The sequence below is a fragment of the Hemibagrus wyckioides genome, linkage group LG21, assembly GCF_019097595.1.
Source record: "Hemibagrus wyckioides isolate EC202008001 linkage group LG21, SWU_Hwy_1.0, whole genome shotgun sequence".
NCBI classification, from domain to species: domain Eukaryota; kingdom Metazoa; phylum Chordata; class Actinopteri; order Siluriformes; family Bagridae; genus Hemibagrus; species Hemibagrus wyckioides.
Window position 1 is genome coordinate 5,357,488 of NC_080730.1, and position 13,853 is coordinate 5,371,340.

At 40.5% G+C, this 13,853-nt stretch overlaps 2 protein-coding genes across 3 annotated transcripts; both read right to left on the bottom strand.

Moving 5' to 3' along the window:
- Positions 1–1,277: 1,277 nt before the first annotated feature.
- On the bottom strand, positions 1,278–2,052 carry LOC131342773 (transcription factor HES-5-like). The gene is made up of 2 exons (XM_058373981.1): positions 2,041–2,052; positions 1,278–1,724 (listed from the first exon to the last, which is right to left on the bottom strand). Exon 2 carries the CDS (start codon positions 1,710–1,712, stop codon positions 1,407–1,409), a length of 306 nt encoding a protein of 101 aa, XP_058229964.1. The 5' UTR covers positions 1,713–1,724; positions 2,041–2,052; the 3' UTR covers positions 1,278–1,406.
- A 4,655-nt stretch (positions 2,053–6,707) lies between these two features.
- LOC131342772 (polyadenylate-binding protein 1-A-like) lies at positions 6,708–8,205 on the bottom strand. 2 transcript variants are annotated; one of them, XR_009203061.1, is made up of 4 exons: positions 7,721–7,801; positions 7,532–7,627; positions 7,042–7,267; positions 6,708–6,812 (listed from the first exon to the last, which is right to left on the bottom strand). XR_009203061.1 is itself a non-coding variant. In XM_058373980.1 (4 exons), exons 1-4 carry the CDS (start codon positions 8,037–8,039, stop codon positions 6,805–6,807), a joined length of 495 nt encoding a protein of 164 aa, XP_058229963.1. In that variant the 5' UTR covers positions 8,040–8,205; the 3' UTR covers positions 6,708–6,804. The 2 variants fall into 2 exon arrangements, 1 of the variants encoding a protein (XP_058229963.1); XM_058373980.1 differs by lacking the exon at positions 7,721–7,801 and adding an exon at positions 7,875–8,205.
- Positions 8,206–13,853: the final 5,648 nt, after the last annotated feature.

Consider the following 13,853-nt stretch of genomic DNA (forward strand, 5'->3'; position numbering starts at 1 on the left):
AACTGTATCTATGTGTCTCTTAATTCCCTAACACACAAGGGATGTCCTAAAAACAACATTTTATAGAATGTGGGGAAAAAATAAATTAATCAATAAAACTTAAAATAATGACATGCTTTGGACAGTGAATTCATTCCACTGGGTTAGGATTAAATTTCAGAAGGGGGCTCTTAGCTTTAAGTTATAGATCATTTATCATAATTACATTTAACATGTGTACATTCTTTTTTCTGAAAGCCATTTCTTGAGGACCTTCCCACTTCCTATACATGAAAAATATAGAAAATGGCTACATTTTTACATGATGTTCATGTGACTAAGAAAACATTCTCTTCTAGCATTATTATATCATAACATTGCTATTATTATTAAGACCCAAAATATCTAAACAGTAGTCCTCCTAGAACCTTCAAGCTACCAACACCAAACACAGCACAGGCATTTAGGCAGCTTTTGGGTCAGTGGTCTATCAAACCAATTAATTAAACAAACCACAGTCTTTGCAGTGACCATTTTGAAGGCAACAACAATTAAGGTATGCAATGCAAAAAGAAATGTCTAATTTTCATTAGTTAATTTTAGTTTATGATTACTTTAATTTATTATTACTGTCTCTCTGGGTGTGCCTGTGTTTGTGTGTATAGATAGATTTAAACATGTACTTTAAACATATATATATTTTTTTCTTTCTGGGGCACTTTTGTGTTAGAGTTAAGGCAAGATAATATGCGATAATATATCACAACAGTCACTTGAAGAATTCTTCAATACACATGGTGCTCATAATAGAGCTTTAAACAGTTTGTCTTTACAAAAGACACACAAAACATCTCCGACAGCTAAAATCTGTCTTAAAAAAATAATATTTCTAAAAAGAAAATTAATAAATAAATGGGTCATAATATGTCTAAACAGATACCGTCAAGGCAAAATGTTTGTTTCATAATTAAGACTACCACACAAATGGTATAAAATAAACCTTTTCAAAGGTAGAACGTGAAACTTCTCAAATTAAATGGATGAATAATCAATATGAAGCATATTGATAAACTGACACTGAAATCCCATTTTAAATAAGTGGAAATTTGATCAAATAAAACTGAAATATATGATCAAGTGTAATAGTGAAATTAAAGATAACACGAATTATAGTTCTTATAAAGAACAATACACACAGTGTTTTTTTCTTTCTAAAAACTGAAAACAGTTTTTCTATATTATTCATGTTTAACATAAACATGCATAATAAGATTTAGTTTAACAACTCAGTAATCTGAAAAAATCTATAAAGTCCACATAGACTTGTGTTTCCAGCTTTGAGTCTTGATCTTCTCTTCACCAGGGCCTCCAGAGGGAGCTCTTAACTGAACTCTTCTCTTTGCTGATGATCTGCTGCTCTGTAGAGCTCAGCTGAACCACAACACTTTCTGGAAGTGGTTCAGCAGTTTTCTCTGGCTCTGTGTCTTCACCTCTTCTTTAGACAGGAAGTGGACAATGTCATGGACACATCTGGAGAAGCCTTGATTGACAGCTGTTGAGCTGGAGGAGAATGAAGGCTGCTGCTGTTGTCTCAGGAAGCTGACTGTCATCTCCAGGATATCTGCTTTCTCCAGTTTGGAGTCAGGCTGCTGGTTGAGGAACTCTGGAGCCAGGAGAGACTTCAGCTGCTCAATGCTGCTGTTGATACGATCTCTGCGCATCTTCTCCACCATCGGCTTCCTCAGCTGTGAATAACAAAGAGAGAACATTTAGTCGTCTTGAACTGTGAAGAGTTATTGAGTAGAAAGCAGGTCATTATAAACACTGAAATGAAGCAGGATCTGAACCTCCTACAACTTGGTGTCCGCATACGTGGACATCACATTTTTGGTTGTGTGCACCATAATACTTAATTCTTTGTAACTGGAACCTGTTGTACACAAAAGAAGTGGCTTCATGTTCAAAGATAATACCTGGTTATTATATTTATTGGTTCCTCCTAACCCCAAATAGGTAGAAGAAATCTAAAATGCAAGCTCAGGTCATAGGAGGTTAATTTACCTTGTTGTTCAGAGGTAGATGCTCGTTTGAGATGTTCAGTAGCTTGCGGGCTATCTCTCCCCTGCATCAGCAGCATGGAGGAAGCCTTATCCTGGCCCACTCCAAGGCCATGGGAGGCAGTTACCGGGATTCGGTGCTTGCCCATATGAGGTCTCTAGGCCTCAGGATCAACCCGGAGAAATGTGTGCTTTCTCCATCTCAGAGAACCACTTTCTTGGGGGTGATTTGGGACTCCACCATGATGCAGGCATGTCTATTTCCTGCTCGGGTGGCCTCCATACTGTCAGCAGTAAATTCTGTTCAGCTAGACCAGAGCCTCTCTGTTGCCGAGGTGCAGAGAGTCCTCGGCCTCACAGAGGCAGCGCCCAACGTGATCCCTTTGGGTCTGCTGCACATGAGGCCAATCCAGTTCTGGCTCAGAGGAGTGGGCTTCCACCCCTGCAGGCTTTCCTGCGATGCCATCAGGGTAACGTCCCAGGCCTGGATGCTCTGGTACAGACCTGGCTGAGGCTGCATCTGTATGCCTTTCCCTGGGTAGCTCTGCTCTCCCAAGCCCTAGCCAGAGTGCGCCACAACGGGGTCCGCCTTCTTTTAGTGGCTCCCCACTGGCCAGCTCGAGTTTGTCTCCCTCCTAGATGGTGCTCCTTATGAATATGCAGTGTGTTGAATTCCACAAACATTTTCTCAGAAGAACACGAACGAGGTGGATTATTTTACTCAACATTTTTCTCCATAATGCCACTGGAGAAACTAAATGTAGCATATTTTCCAATATATTAGAACAAATTACTCAAAAGGACAGACTACACAACCGTAAGATTTTTTTGTTGTTGTTTTTTGAATAAAAGTGTCGCATATTTTTTATTTAGCATGTTTGGCATTCTTAGGTAAAAAAAATTTCACCCAGTCTTGATTAAAAAATAAAAATCATGAATTCAGCTTTTAATATTAGATTTATTAATTAATTATTTAATATTAGTCTGTTGTCTAATTTATTTATTTATTACTATTTATCTTTTTGTGCCTGGTCCGTGTGCTCCGTAATTTAATTTAATTAATTGCTCATTCATTTGGGTGACACTGGACAGTAAATAATGTAAATGTAAATAATTTTCTTTTTCCAGATTTTTATAGTCATGTAGACTTGTGCAACCAAGAGCTCCTGGGCAACTAATAGGTGTAATTTCTGAGTTCATTATAGACTTAACACTTATTCCTTCCTACCGAAGACTTCAAACGTTCACTGATGAAGAGCCGACTACAAGCTGACCACTGCAATGGCAGTTCAAAGATGGCACGATAGTCTCCAAGTGGTTCTGTTTGCCGTTATAATAAGCTCCAGTGTTCTGGGAAGGCTTTCCACTGGATTTTGAAGTGAGGGTGTGTGAATTTGTGTTCATGCAACTACAAGACATCAGGCACCGATGTCTGGTGAGTAGCCTCTGAAGTCGGGAAAGTGCCCGGGGTGAGTGCCTGACCTTATCCTAAAGACATTCAGTGGGATTGAAGTGACAAGATTTCTCTGTAGCATTAACGTCTTTTAAAAGGTTTTCTATCTTCTCTTCTTTCTTCTCAGTGGTACGTCCAGTCAACTTGTGCGGTAATCGGAACAGGTTTATATGAAGGATTGGACTGGACGGTTGATCAGATGTCCAAACGATAAACATAAACCTCACGCTATTTATAACCTTATGCAAAAGTATGTACTATGTATATTTGCCTTGATCATGAGCACTTTGAGAAGTTTATCTTTTTTGTAAATATCTCTCAGTATGTATTTACTTTTATTTGAGAATATCTTACTGTGCCTTTATATTTTAGTTGAATCAAATGTATCATACCCGTCTATGTGTATTTCTACTGTATGAGTGCAATACATTAAAAACAATTATTGTTAATTTGCACTTGAAGTCAGCCTCCTCATTAGTATTGGCACCCATGGCATTTTATGTTTTCCTTTCTCTTATGCATTCTTTAAACCAAGACTATTTGCTTAACAAATCCCATCTAGCTTCATGGAAACACCACGATGAAGTAAAACTGAAATGGTCACTGAAATATCTTTGAACAACAAAACACACTAATATCAAATGTTATGTAAAAGCTGCATAGTGTCTCTAGAGTTAAGCAAAAGATTTGCACAATAAAAAGCCTGATTGCTTATAAGATGGCAAAGGTTATAATAATGAAATTTATGTATGAAATTTTAGGCGTAGCCTTTATACTGCACAACCTCTAAAATCAGTTAATAACTTCATGTAGACACGTGGACAAAATTGTTGGTGCCCTTTCATTAAGAAAGCCCACAAAATGGTCAGTGAAATAATTCCCATTAAAGAAAGAAAACCCCACACAATGGTCAGTGAAATAAATAACTTGAAACTGATAAAAGCAACAATGAATAAAAATGTACAGAAAACTGACTAATGAAAATCAGACATTGCTTTTGTATTGGGGTTCAACAGAAGCGTAAAGCTATTTGGCTTGTGAACAGGGTTGCCAGATTGGCCTAAATATTTCCCTCCCAACTACAGCTTAAAACCTGCCACTTTAAATAAAAACCAGTCAAATATGCATACTGTTATAACTAATACAATAACAAACAGTTATAACAGTTAATAACTTTGTGACATTAACGAGCAGAACGATTACAACAACCCGCTAATCGAGACTGAAGTCTGACTGGACAGGACTCTCCTGAACCTTATTGGCTAAACTGAAGCATATAATCAAAACGTCAACATTACATATTACACTTTATTTATTCGTTTGAATAGAAAATGAATGAAATATCATGTTTATAGTCAAAAATAAAAACCATCCCAGATTTTATCACCCCGCCCAATGCACTTTTTCGCGGTGAGACGTGACCAAAAGAAGCCAGAAAGGGCGGAAACTCGCCCAATCTGGCAACACTGCTTGTGAAGTCTCAGGCTTCTGATTGGCCAGCATGGCTTTACGGTTGAGATTATATTGCTACCTGTTGGTTCTGCATGCTCTTCACAGCGCTTCAGACCACGGTCTTGCGTTTTCATGTGGACGAAATTTATTAAAAACGAAGGAGGAAAAACTAATGAAACTGGCATGATGGTACCCCTAGAAGAGGGGCCATAATTTGACCACAGGGACACGTTAAACTAAAGTGTGTCCTGTAATTAGCATCACAGGCGTCTTCAGACTCGTACCCAGTCAGTGTGTCTATATAAAGGGTGAAAAGTGGACACTGTGTTTTCGTTATCATGGTGAACATGGAGCACAGAAAGCTAAGGAGAGAGCTGTCTCAGGAGATTAGAAGGACAAGCTTGTTACAGGTAAAGGCTATTATTGATGTTCCTGTTACAGTTACACACAATATTCAGAAGTTTAAGGTGCACAGGACTAATGTAATAGTATTGAGGTCATGTTTAACATTTGTATAATTATGGAATAAAACACTTAGGGCCTGCTGTGATAGGATGCAAGGCAGAGTTACAATCCCACATCTTTCTTTAACCCTTACGTACTGTTCATATCTCAAGTCTTCACACTATGAGCCGGGACGATTTTAGTCAAGAATTCTCTCATAATAATTGTCCATACTAAATGTTTGACCTACAGATCTATATAGAATGTAGAAATAGCCTATCTGACGTTAATACATGGAGGATTAATATTATTTTCTATATTTAATATGATATTTTTCAGGGTTTATTTCACTCATTTTTGGGGAAAATTCGTCTATCATGTTCTGTTTTCATAATATAATGTAATATAACATGATTGGAATATATATTGAATGTTAATAAGGCAAGAATGCTTGTTGTTTACGTTTGGATGCGCCTCCTGTCAGTTACTTTACAGGTCACGTAAGATCCTGGGGGCGTGGCTTCATTAATATGGGCGGGAACTATTCAAACGTCAAACCCACTTAAGATCTGGAGTGCTAATTATGAAAAATAAATCTTACCTTCTGCACCTTTAAATAAATAAAAAGATTGCTCAGGGTGGATCATTACTGTGTGCTGATGATTAAGGATGTTGTAATTATGATGGTTGTCTTAATTAAAAAGCAACATAAAAAGCGTTTATTTTTAAAAGATTGTGTGTTGACCTCAGGTTAGTTCAGAGGTCATTCAAAACCCTCCTAAAGGTCAACAAAACCAGTTACTTGTGAAGCGACTGACTGTAACGAGCTGGTGATGTTCAATAAGGACCGAGACTTTCTGTTTTCAGTGAACGTCGATGTGTTTCTGAATTTGCAGACGAGGTTTGATGTGTGATTTTCTTTTCTAATAGCATTTTATTTTTTTCTAATTTGTTATGGAGTAATAAACACGTGGATCGATTAGGTTTGATGTTAGAAATAAACAGCGACGGATGGCTTGTGTGTTTTCTCGCTTGTTTGTGCGGCTTCAAATCTCAGCAGCTTCATCATCCGAAATCGATCTCTGGCTTCTCGGCCACGTGACCTCATCAAGCAAGATCTTCTGACTTTTTTCTCCGAAAAGAGCAAAGGAAATATGCTATATAACTCAGTTATTACATAGTTCATAATTGAGGTTCAGTCATTAATTAATTCTATTTTCCTGAGGTGGAAATTTTTAGCGGATTATTTTAAAGCTGCCGCTGTGTGAGGCGTTTTCACCAGCATTTATTTACTGTGATTAAAAACTCAGACCATTTCAGTAGCAATAGGAACATTTTATTGAATTGAATTGAATTTATTGTAAAGATTTTTAATTTTATTGAGTCTCTGTAGGGTTCCTGGCAGTTTGGTACAGCAGATTAATGACCTGAAAGAGAAAAGAAGAGTTGTGTTACTGTGTGTGTGTGTGTGATTCACAGGTATCGGTTCTTCTTATACATAACAATAATTGTCTAATCTTTTGTAACGGTATGAGCTTTACACTCCTCTAGATTATATTGTTACATTCATATGTATTGTATAGGAAGCTCCCTAGGTAGTGCACAACAATCCTCATACTGTAAGACATTTTAAGTACAAACACGGCAGTGACTCACGCTGTGGCCAGAACCTCTTCGTGTCTTTCTTGTAACACGGCTTGCGTGTCCAGTTTCTTCGATTTTTCAGCCTGGCCAGTTCCTCTTTGGATTTTGACAGCGCGATGAACAGAACCTTGGTTCCCAGGATCTTCCCGTTTAGCTCGCTTATGGCTGTTTTGGCCTCTGCTTCATTGGAGTATGTCACATAGCCATATCCTTTTGAGCGCCCGTTTTCCATCATCAGCTGTACGAGGAGATATGGAAAGCATAGCATTACACTCCCGCTAACGTACATAGAAACAGAGCAGCTATGTTGTGAACTGGGATTGAACCCCCCTATAGTCCATATGTATGTCTTCTGTGTTAAAGGTCATTTCAGACAGCAGCTATACAAAATACAGTGTATGAAAAAACACCCCACTATACACTCGTCTCCTAACTTAGAGAGTACGATGAAGTGAACACAGTGTATTGGGAAAGGAAGAAACTGGAGGGATTAGTAGCTAACCTTAAAGCTGATGATGTCTCCGAACGGGAGGAACTCATTAAAGAGGCGCTGTTCACTGATCCTGGGGTCCACGTCTTTAACGAATAGTTCAACTCCCTGCAAAACAGAGGGATAACAGAGGATCCAGTTAACATACATTGCATTAAATAAGCCAATCAGAAAGCTCAAACTGTAAGAAAAGAAACCTACAAATAAACAGAAAATCACAAAGCAGCATGAGAGTAAAAGTGAGGCTCTGATAATCAGATTTTACTGTGGGACATTAGCGACATGCCCCATGTCCATATATGGACACAAAGGCCCTCTCAGGTCTGCAATCTGCAGACAGACTTTAATGCTGTACCGTGATGTTTGGTGAGCTGTCATCTTCTTGGTTGCTGATTTTTCGGCCACCATTGTTGGGGTCCTGAATTTTAATCTGTAGGAAATACAAGTTGGAGTTAAATTGTGAATGTTCTAGAGACAGATTAGGAGTGAAACATCTGGAGTTAATATATGAAAACCCCATTATAAGAATTAAGCATTTTTAAAGTAGTGTTTTTTTATTTCTTACCAGCTGTTTCTGCCTCATCTGTTCCTGAGCATCCTCTGCCTTCTCCTTCTGTGTCTCAGGAGACACTGGTGCAGGCAGGGTCTCAGGTACAGGCAGAGTCTCAGGTACAGGCAGAGTCTTGGGTACAGGCAGGGTCTTGGGTACAGATGGGACCTCGGCTGCAGGCAGGGCCTCGGGTTCAGGCAGGGCCTCGGGTGCAGGCAGGGCCTCGGCTGTAGGCAGCGTCTCTGGTTCAAGCAGGGCCTTTGGTTCAGGCAGGGCCTCAGGTGCAGGCAGGGCCTCGGGTGAAGGCAGGGCCTCGGCTTCAGAGAGGGCCTCGGGTGAAGGCAGTTGCTCGGGTTCAAGCAGGGTCTCTGGTTCAGGCAGGGCCTCGGGTGAAGGCAGTGCCTCGGGTTCAGGCAGGGCCTCAGCTGCAGAGAGGGCCTCGGGTGCAGGCAGTGGCTCGGGTTCAAGCAGGGCCTCGGGTGCAGGCAGGGCCTCGGGTGCAGACAAAGCCTCGGGTGCAGACAGGGCCTCGGGTGCAGGCAGGGCCTCGGGTGCAGACAAAGCCTCGGGTGCAGACAGGGCCTCGGGTGCAGGCAGGGCCTCGGGTGCAGACAGGGCCTCGGGTGAAGGCAGTGCCTCGGGTTCAGGCAGGGCCTCAGCTGCAGAGAGGGCCTCGGGTGCAGGCAGTGGCTCGTGTTCAAGCAGGGCCTCGGGTGCAGACAGGGCCTCAGGTGCAGACAGGGCCTCAGGTGCAGAGAGGGTCTCGGGTGCAGACAGGGCCTCAGGTGCAGACAGGGCCTCAGGTGCAGACAGGGTCTCGGGTGCAGGCAGGGCCTCGGGTGCAGACAGGGCCTCGGGTGCAGACAAGGCCTCGGGTGCAGACAGGGCTTCGGGTTCAAGCAGGGCCTCGGGTGCAGGCAGGGCCTCCGGTGCAGAGAGAGCCTCGGGTGCAGGCAGAGCTTCCATAGATTCTTGGATATTTCTAAGTTCATGCATGTGCTCGTGCCTGGTGATGTCCACATGGTCGGACACAGCGTACTGCACAGGGTTCTGCACAAAGTTCTCCACTGCGTACTGTACAGGGTTGTACATCTGGGAGTCCACAGGGTTCTCCACAGGGTATTGCACAGGGCTGTACATCTGGGAGTCCACAGGGTTCTCCACAGGGTATTGCACGGGGCTGTACATCTGGGAGTCCACAGGGTTCTCCACAGGGTATTGCACAGGGCTGTACATCTGGGAGTCCACAGGGTTCTCCACAGGGTATTGCACAGGGCTGTACATCTGGGAGTCCACAGGGTTCTCCACAGGGTATTGCACAGGGCTGTACATCTGGGAGTCCACAGGGTTCTCCACAGGGTATTGCACAGGGCTGTACATCTGGTAGTCCACAGGGTTCTCCACAGCGTACTGCACAGTGTTGTACATGGGGTAGTACACAGGGCAGTACACCGGGTAGTACACAGGGCAGTAGACAGGGTAGTACACAGGGCAGTAGACAGGGTAGTTGACGGGGCAGTACACAGGGCAGTAGACAGGGGTGTGGACGTCGGATGTACAGGACACCGTTTCTTCAGGCTGGAACTGAAAGTAGAGACAGAGCTGGCTTTTAGAGAAACACATTCTTTCAGAAGAACAAAAAGAAATGAACAGGTTCATACTGAGGCTTACTGATGTAAAAATAATGACAGAAACAGATCTGGATTTATTTCTTATTGTACTGTATCTTCAGCTTCTGTGTTAAATCATCATGTCCAAGGCTTTAGTGCTCACTAAGACAATACTCTTTACTGTCTTACTGTTTAATATCAAATTAATATTAATGTAAGTGAATATTAAACAATACAAACTTAATATTAGACTATACATTTCCATAAATGGATCCTGATAATCAACAAAATCATAATGAGGAAACTTACCATTTTCCAAACTCTGTGGTGTGACGTGTGTGTGATAAGAAAAGTGTGTTGTGTTAAAAGAAAAGTGTGTTGTGTTAAAAGAAAAGTGTTTTGTGAGAAAAGTAAAGTGTTTTGTGTTAAATGTAATGTGTGTTGTGAGAAAAGTAAAGTGTTTTGTGTTAAATGTAAAGTGTTTTGTGTTAAATGTAAAGTGTGTTGTGAGAAAAGTAAAGTGTGTTGTGAGAAAAGTAAAGTGTTTTGTGAGAAAAGTAAAGTGTTTTGTGTTAAAAGTAAAGTGTTTTGTGTTAAATGTAAAGTGTTTTGTGTTAAATGTAAAGTGTTTTGTGTTAAATGTAAAGTGTTTTGTGTTAAATGTAAAGTGTGTTGTGTTAAATGTAAAGTGTGTTGTGTTAAATGTAAAGTGTTTTGTGTTAAATGTAAAGTGTGTTGTGAGAAAAGTAAAGTGTTTTGTTAGAAAAGTGTAAAATCGCTCTCTGGCTCTCTGAAGCTTGTTCACGGTGTCAAGGTGTGTAGTGTGAATGTGAATAGATGGTCAGTTTTTTTTTTTAGCAGGTGACCAGTGGAATTCCGAGTTCTGTTCCGCGTTTTGTTCTGTGACACCTCATGATGTCACATGACTCCTCCCACTGCACCCTCAATGTTGTACACTAACAACATATGGAACCATGTGTTTATCTTCACAACCACAACAAAACATGCCAATCATTATATTAGATTCAAATGATAATATCCTGACTAGGATTTTAAGATATGAGTGACTCAGCCCCATGAGGCCTCACTCAGTTTTGTACTAAAACATGTTCACACTGGTGTCTTAATGGTTTAATCCCAGCCTACATATCTGAGTGAATGTCACGATTAGCTGATTTCTATGAACAGTTATCACATGAAGTGAAGTTATTAGGTGTATTTTCTCCTCATGCTGCTTTTTTTCTGTCAGATTGAATGATTTTCTCAGCCATTACTTACACTACAATCCTGCCTCCTGCTCTGATTTTGTCAAAATGGCTTAATAAATAAAATACTCCATATATTTGATAGGACAGAATAGATATTATAGATTTGGCAGGAAGTCCCAATACAACTTTGTGGGGTTTATTTTTTTTGCAGAAATGAGCTCTTTTGCCTAGCACCCTACATGTTTTCTACACAAACACTGTACATAATTCCACACATGCACTTTATCCAGAACAGTTACTCACAACAATCATCTTATATTCACACACCGCATTTCATCAGTCACTGTATCGCTTCATATGCTGCATTTTTATTAGAGATTTTATCTAAGTTATTTTTCCACTCTTTTCCACTCTAATGCCACTTTATTTCACTTGCCTCTCTGTTCTGCACAGCTATTTCACTTTATTGTTTATTATTTTTCACTTCTTTTTTATTTTATTTCTTTTTAATCCCCTCTTTTCGACCGTATACTATATGATGATTTTTAAAAAAAATAAAACTCGTAATAAGCAGGTCTCTGTATCATTGTGTTTGTGGTCAATCGAATATGAATAAGAAATTGAAGATTGTAGAGATTTAGGATTTAAAAGCTGATATCCAGCATCATTACAAGAACATTCATCAATTTATTCCCTTTAATAAGGCTGATACGTTACATTTGACTACACTGTAAAAGACAACATGTATCTTTTTTACCACTTATCTATCACTGCTTGACCGGTCTGAAATGAACAGCATGCTGACCGGGGCAGTTTCCAATGACTTTTACCACATATTTGGGGTGAAGTATGATAAGAAATATGATTGGTCCTCCTTTACATTGAGGGCTTCTTAAACTGCAGGTGCAACACACACATCTGTACACACACACACACACACACTTACACACCGCTGTACACTAATACACACACACACATACATACACACACACACACACACACACACCACTGTACACTAATACACATACATACATACACACACACACACACCGCTGTACACTAATACACATACATACACACACACACACACACACACACACCGCTGTACACTAATACACATACATACATACACACACACACACCGCTGTACACTAATACACACACACACAGACACACACACACCGCTGTACACTAATACACACAGACACACACACACCGCTATACACTAATACACACACACACAGACACACACACACCGCTGTACACTAATACACACAGACACACACACCGCTGTACACTAATACACACACACACACACCGCTGTACACTAATACACACACACACACCGCTGTACACTAATACACACACACACCGCTGTACACTAATACACACAGACACACACACACCGCTGTACACTAATACACACACACACACACACACCGCTGTACACTAATACACACAGACACACACACACCGCTGTACACTAATACACACACACACACACCGCTGTACACTAATACACACACACACCGCTGTACACTAATACACATACATACATACATACACACACACACACCGTTGTACACTAATACACATACATACATACACACACACACACACACACACCGCTGTACACTAATACACATACATACATACATACACACACACACACCGTTGTACACTAATACACATACATACATACACACACACACACACACACACCGCTGTACACTAATACACATACATACATACATACACACACACACACCGTTGTACACTAATACACATACATACATACATACACACACACACACACACCGCTGTACACTAATACACATACATACATACATACACACACACACCGCTGTACACTAATACACATACATACATACACACACACACACACACACTTCCACACTGATGTACAATAATACACATACATACATACATACACACACACACACACACACACTTACACACTGATGTACAATAATACACATACATACATACATACACACACACACACACACACACTTACACACTGATGTACAATAATACACATACATACATACATACACACACACACACACACACACCGCTGTACACTAATACACATACATACATACACACACACACACACACACACCGCTGTACACTAATACACATACATACATACATACACACACACACACACCGCTGTACACTAATACACATACATACATACATACACACACACACACCGTTGTACACTAATACACATACATACATACATACACACACACACACCGTTGTACACTAATACACATACATACATACACACACACACACACACACCGCTGTACACTAATACACATACATACACACACACACACCGTTGTACACTAATACACATACATACATACACACACACACACACACACCGCTGTACACTAATACACATACATACATACATACATACACACACACACCGCTGTACACTAATACACATACATACATACACACACACACACACACACCGCTGTACACTAATACACATACATACATACATACACACACACACCGTTGTACAGTAATACACATACATACATACATACACACACACACACCGCTGTACACTAATACACATACATACATACACACACACACACACACCGCTGTACACTAATACACATACATACATACATACACACACACACCGCTGTACACTAATACACATACATACATACACACACACACACACACCGCTGTACACTAATACACATACATACATACATACACACACACACACCGCTGTACACTAATACACATACATACACACACACACACACACCGTTGTACACTAATACACATACATACACACACACACACACACACTTACACACTGATGTACAATAATACACATACATACACACACACACACACACACCGCTGTACACTAATACACATACATACATACATACACACAC

Coding starts and splice junctions, on each gene's coding strand:
- LOC131342772 (XM_058373980.1), bottom strand. CDS start 8,039: ATGGGGTTTTCATATATTAACTCCAGATGTTTCACTCCTAATCTGTCT. Junction 7,628..7,874: donor ACAGCTCACCAAACATCACG/GTACAGCATTAA, acceptor TCTGTTTTGCAG/GGAGTTGAACTATTCGTTAA. Junction 7,268..7,531: donor GAGACATCATCAGCTTTAAG/GTTAGCTACTAA, acceptor CTCCTCGTACAG/CTGATGATGGAAAACGGGCG.
- LOC131342773 (XM_058373981.1), bottom strand. CDS start 1,712: ATGGTGGAGAAGATGCGCAGAGATCGTATCAACAGCAGCATTGAGCAG.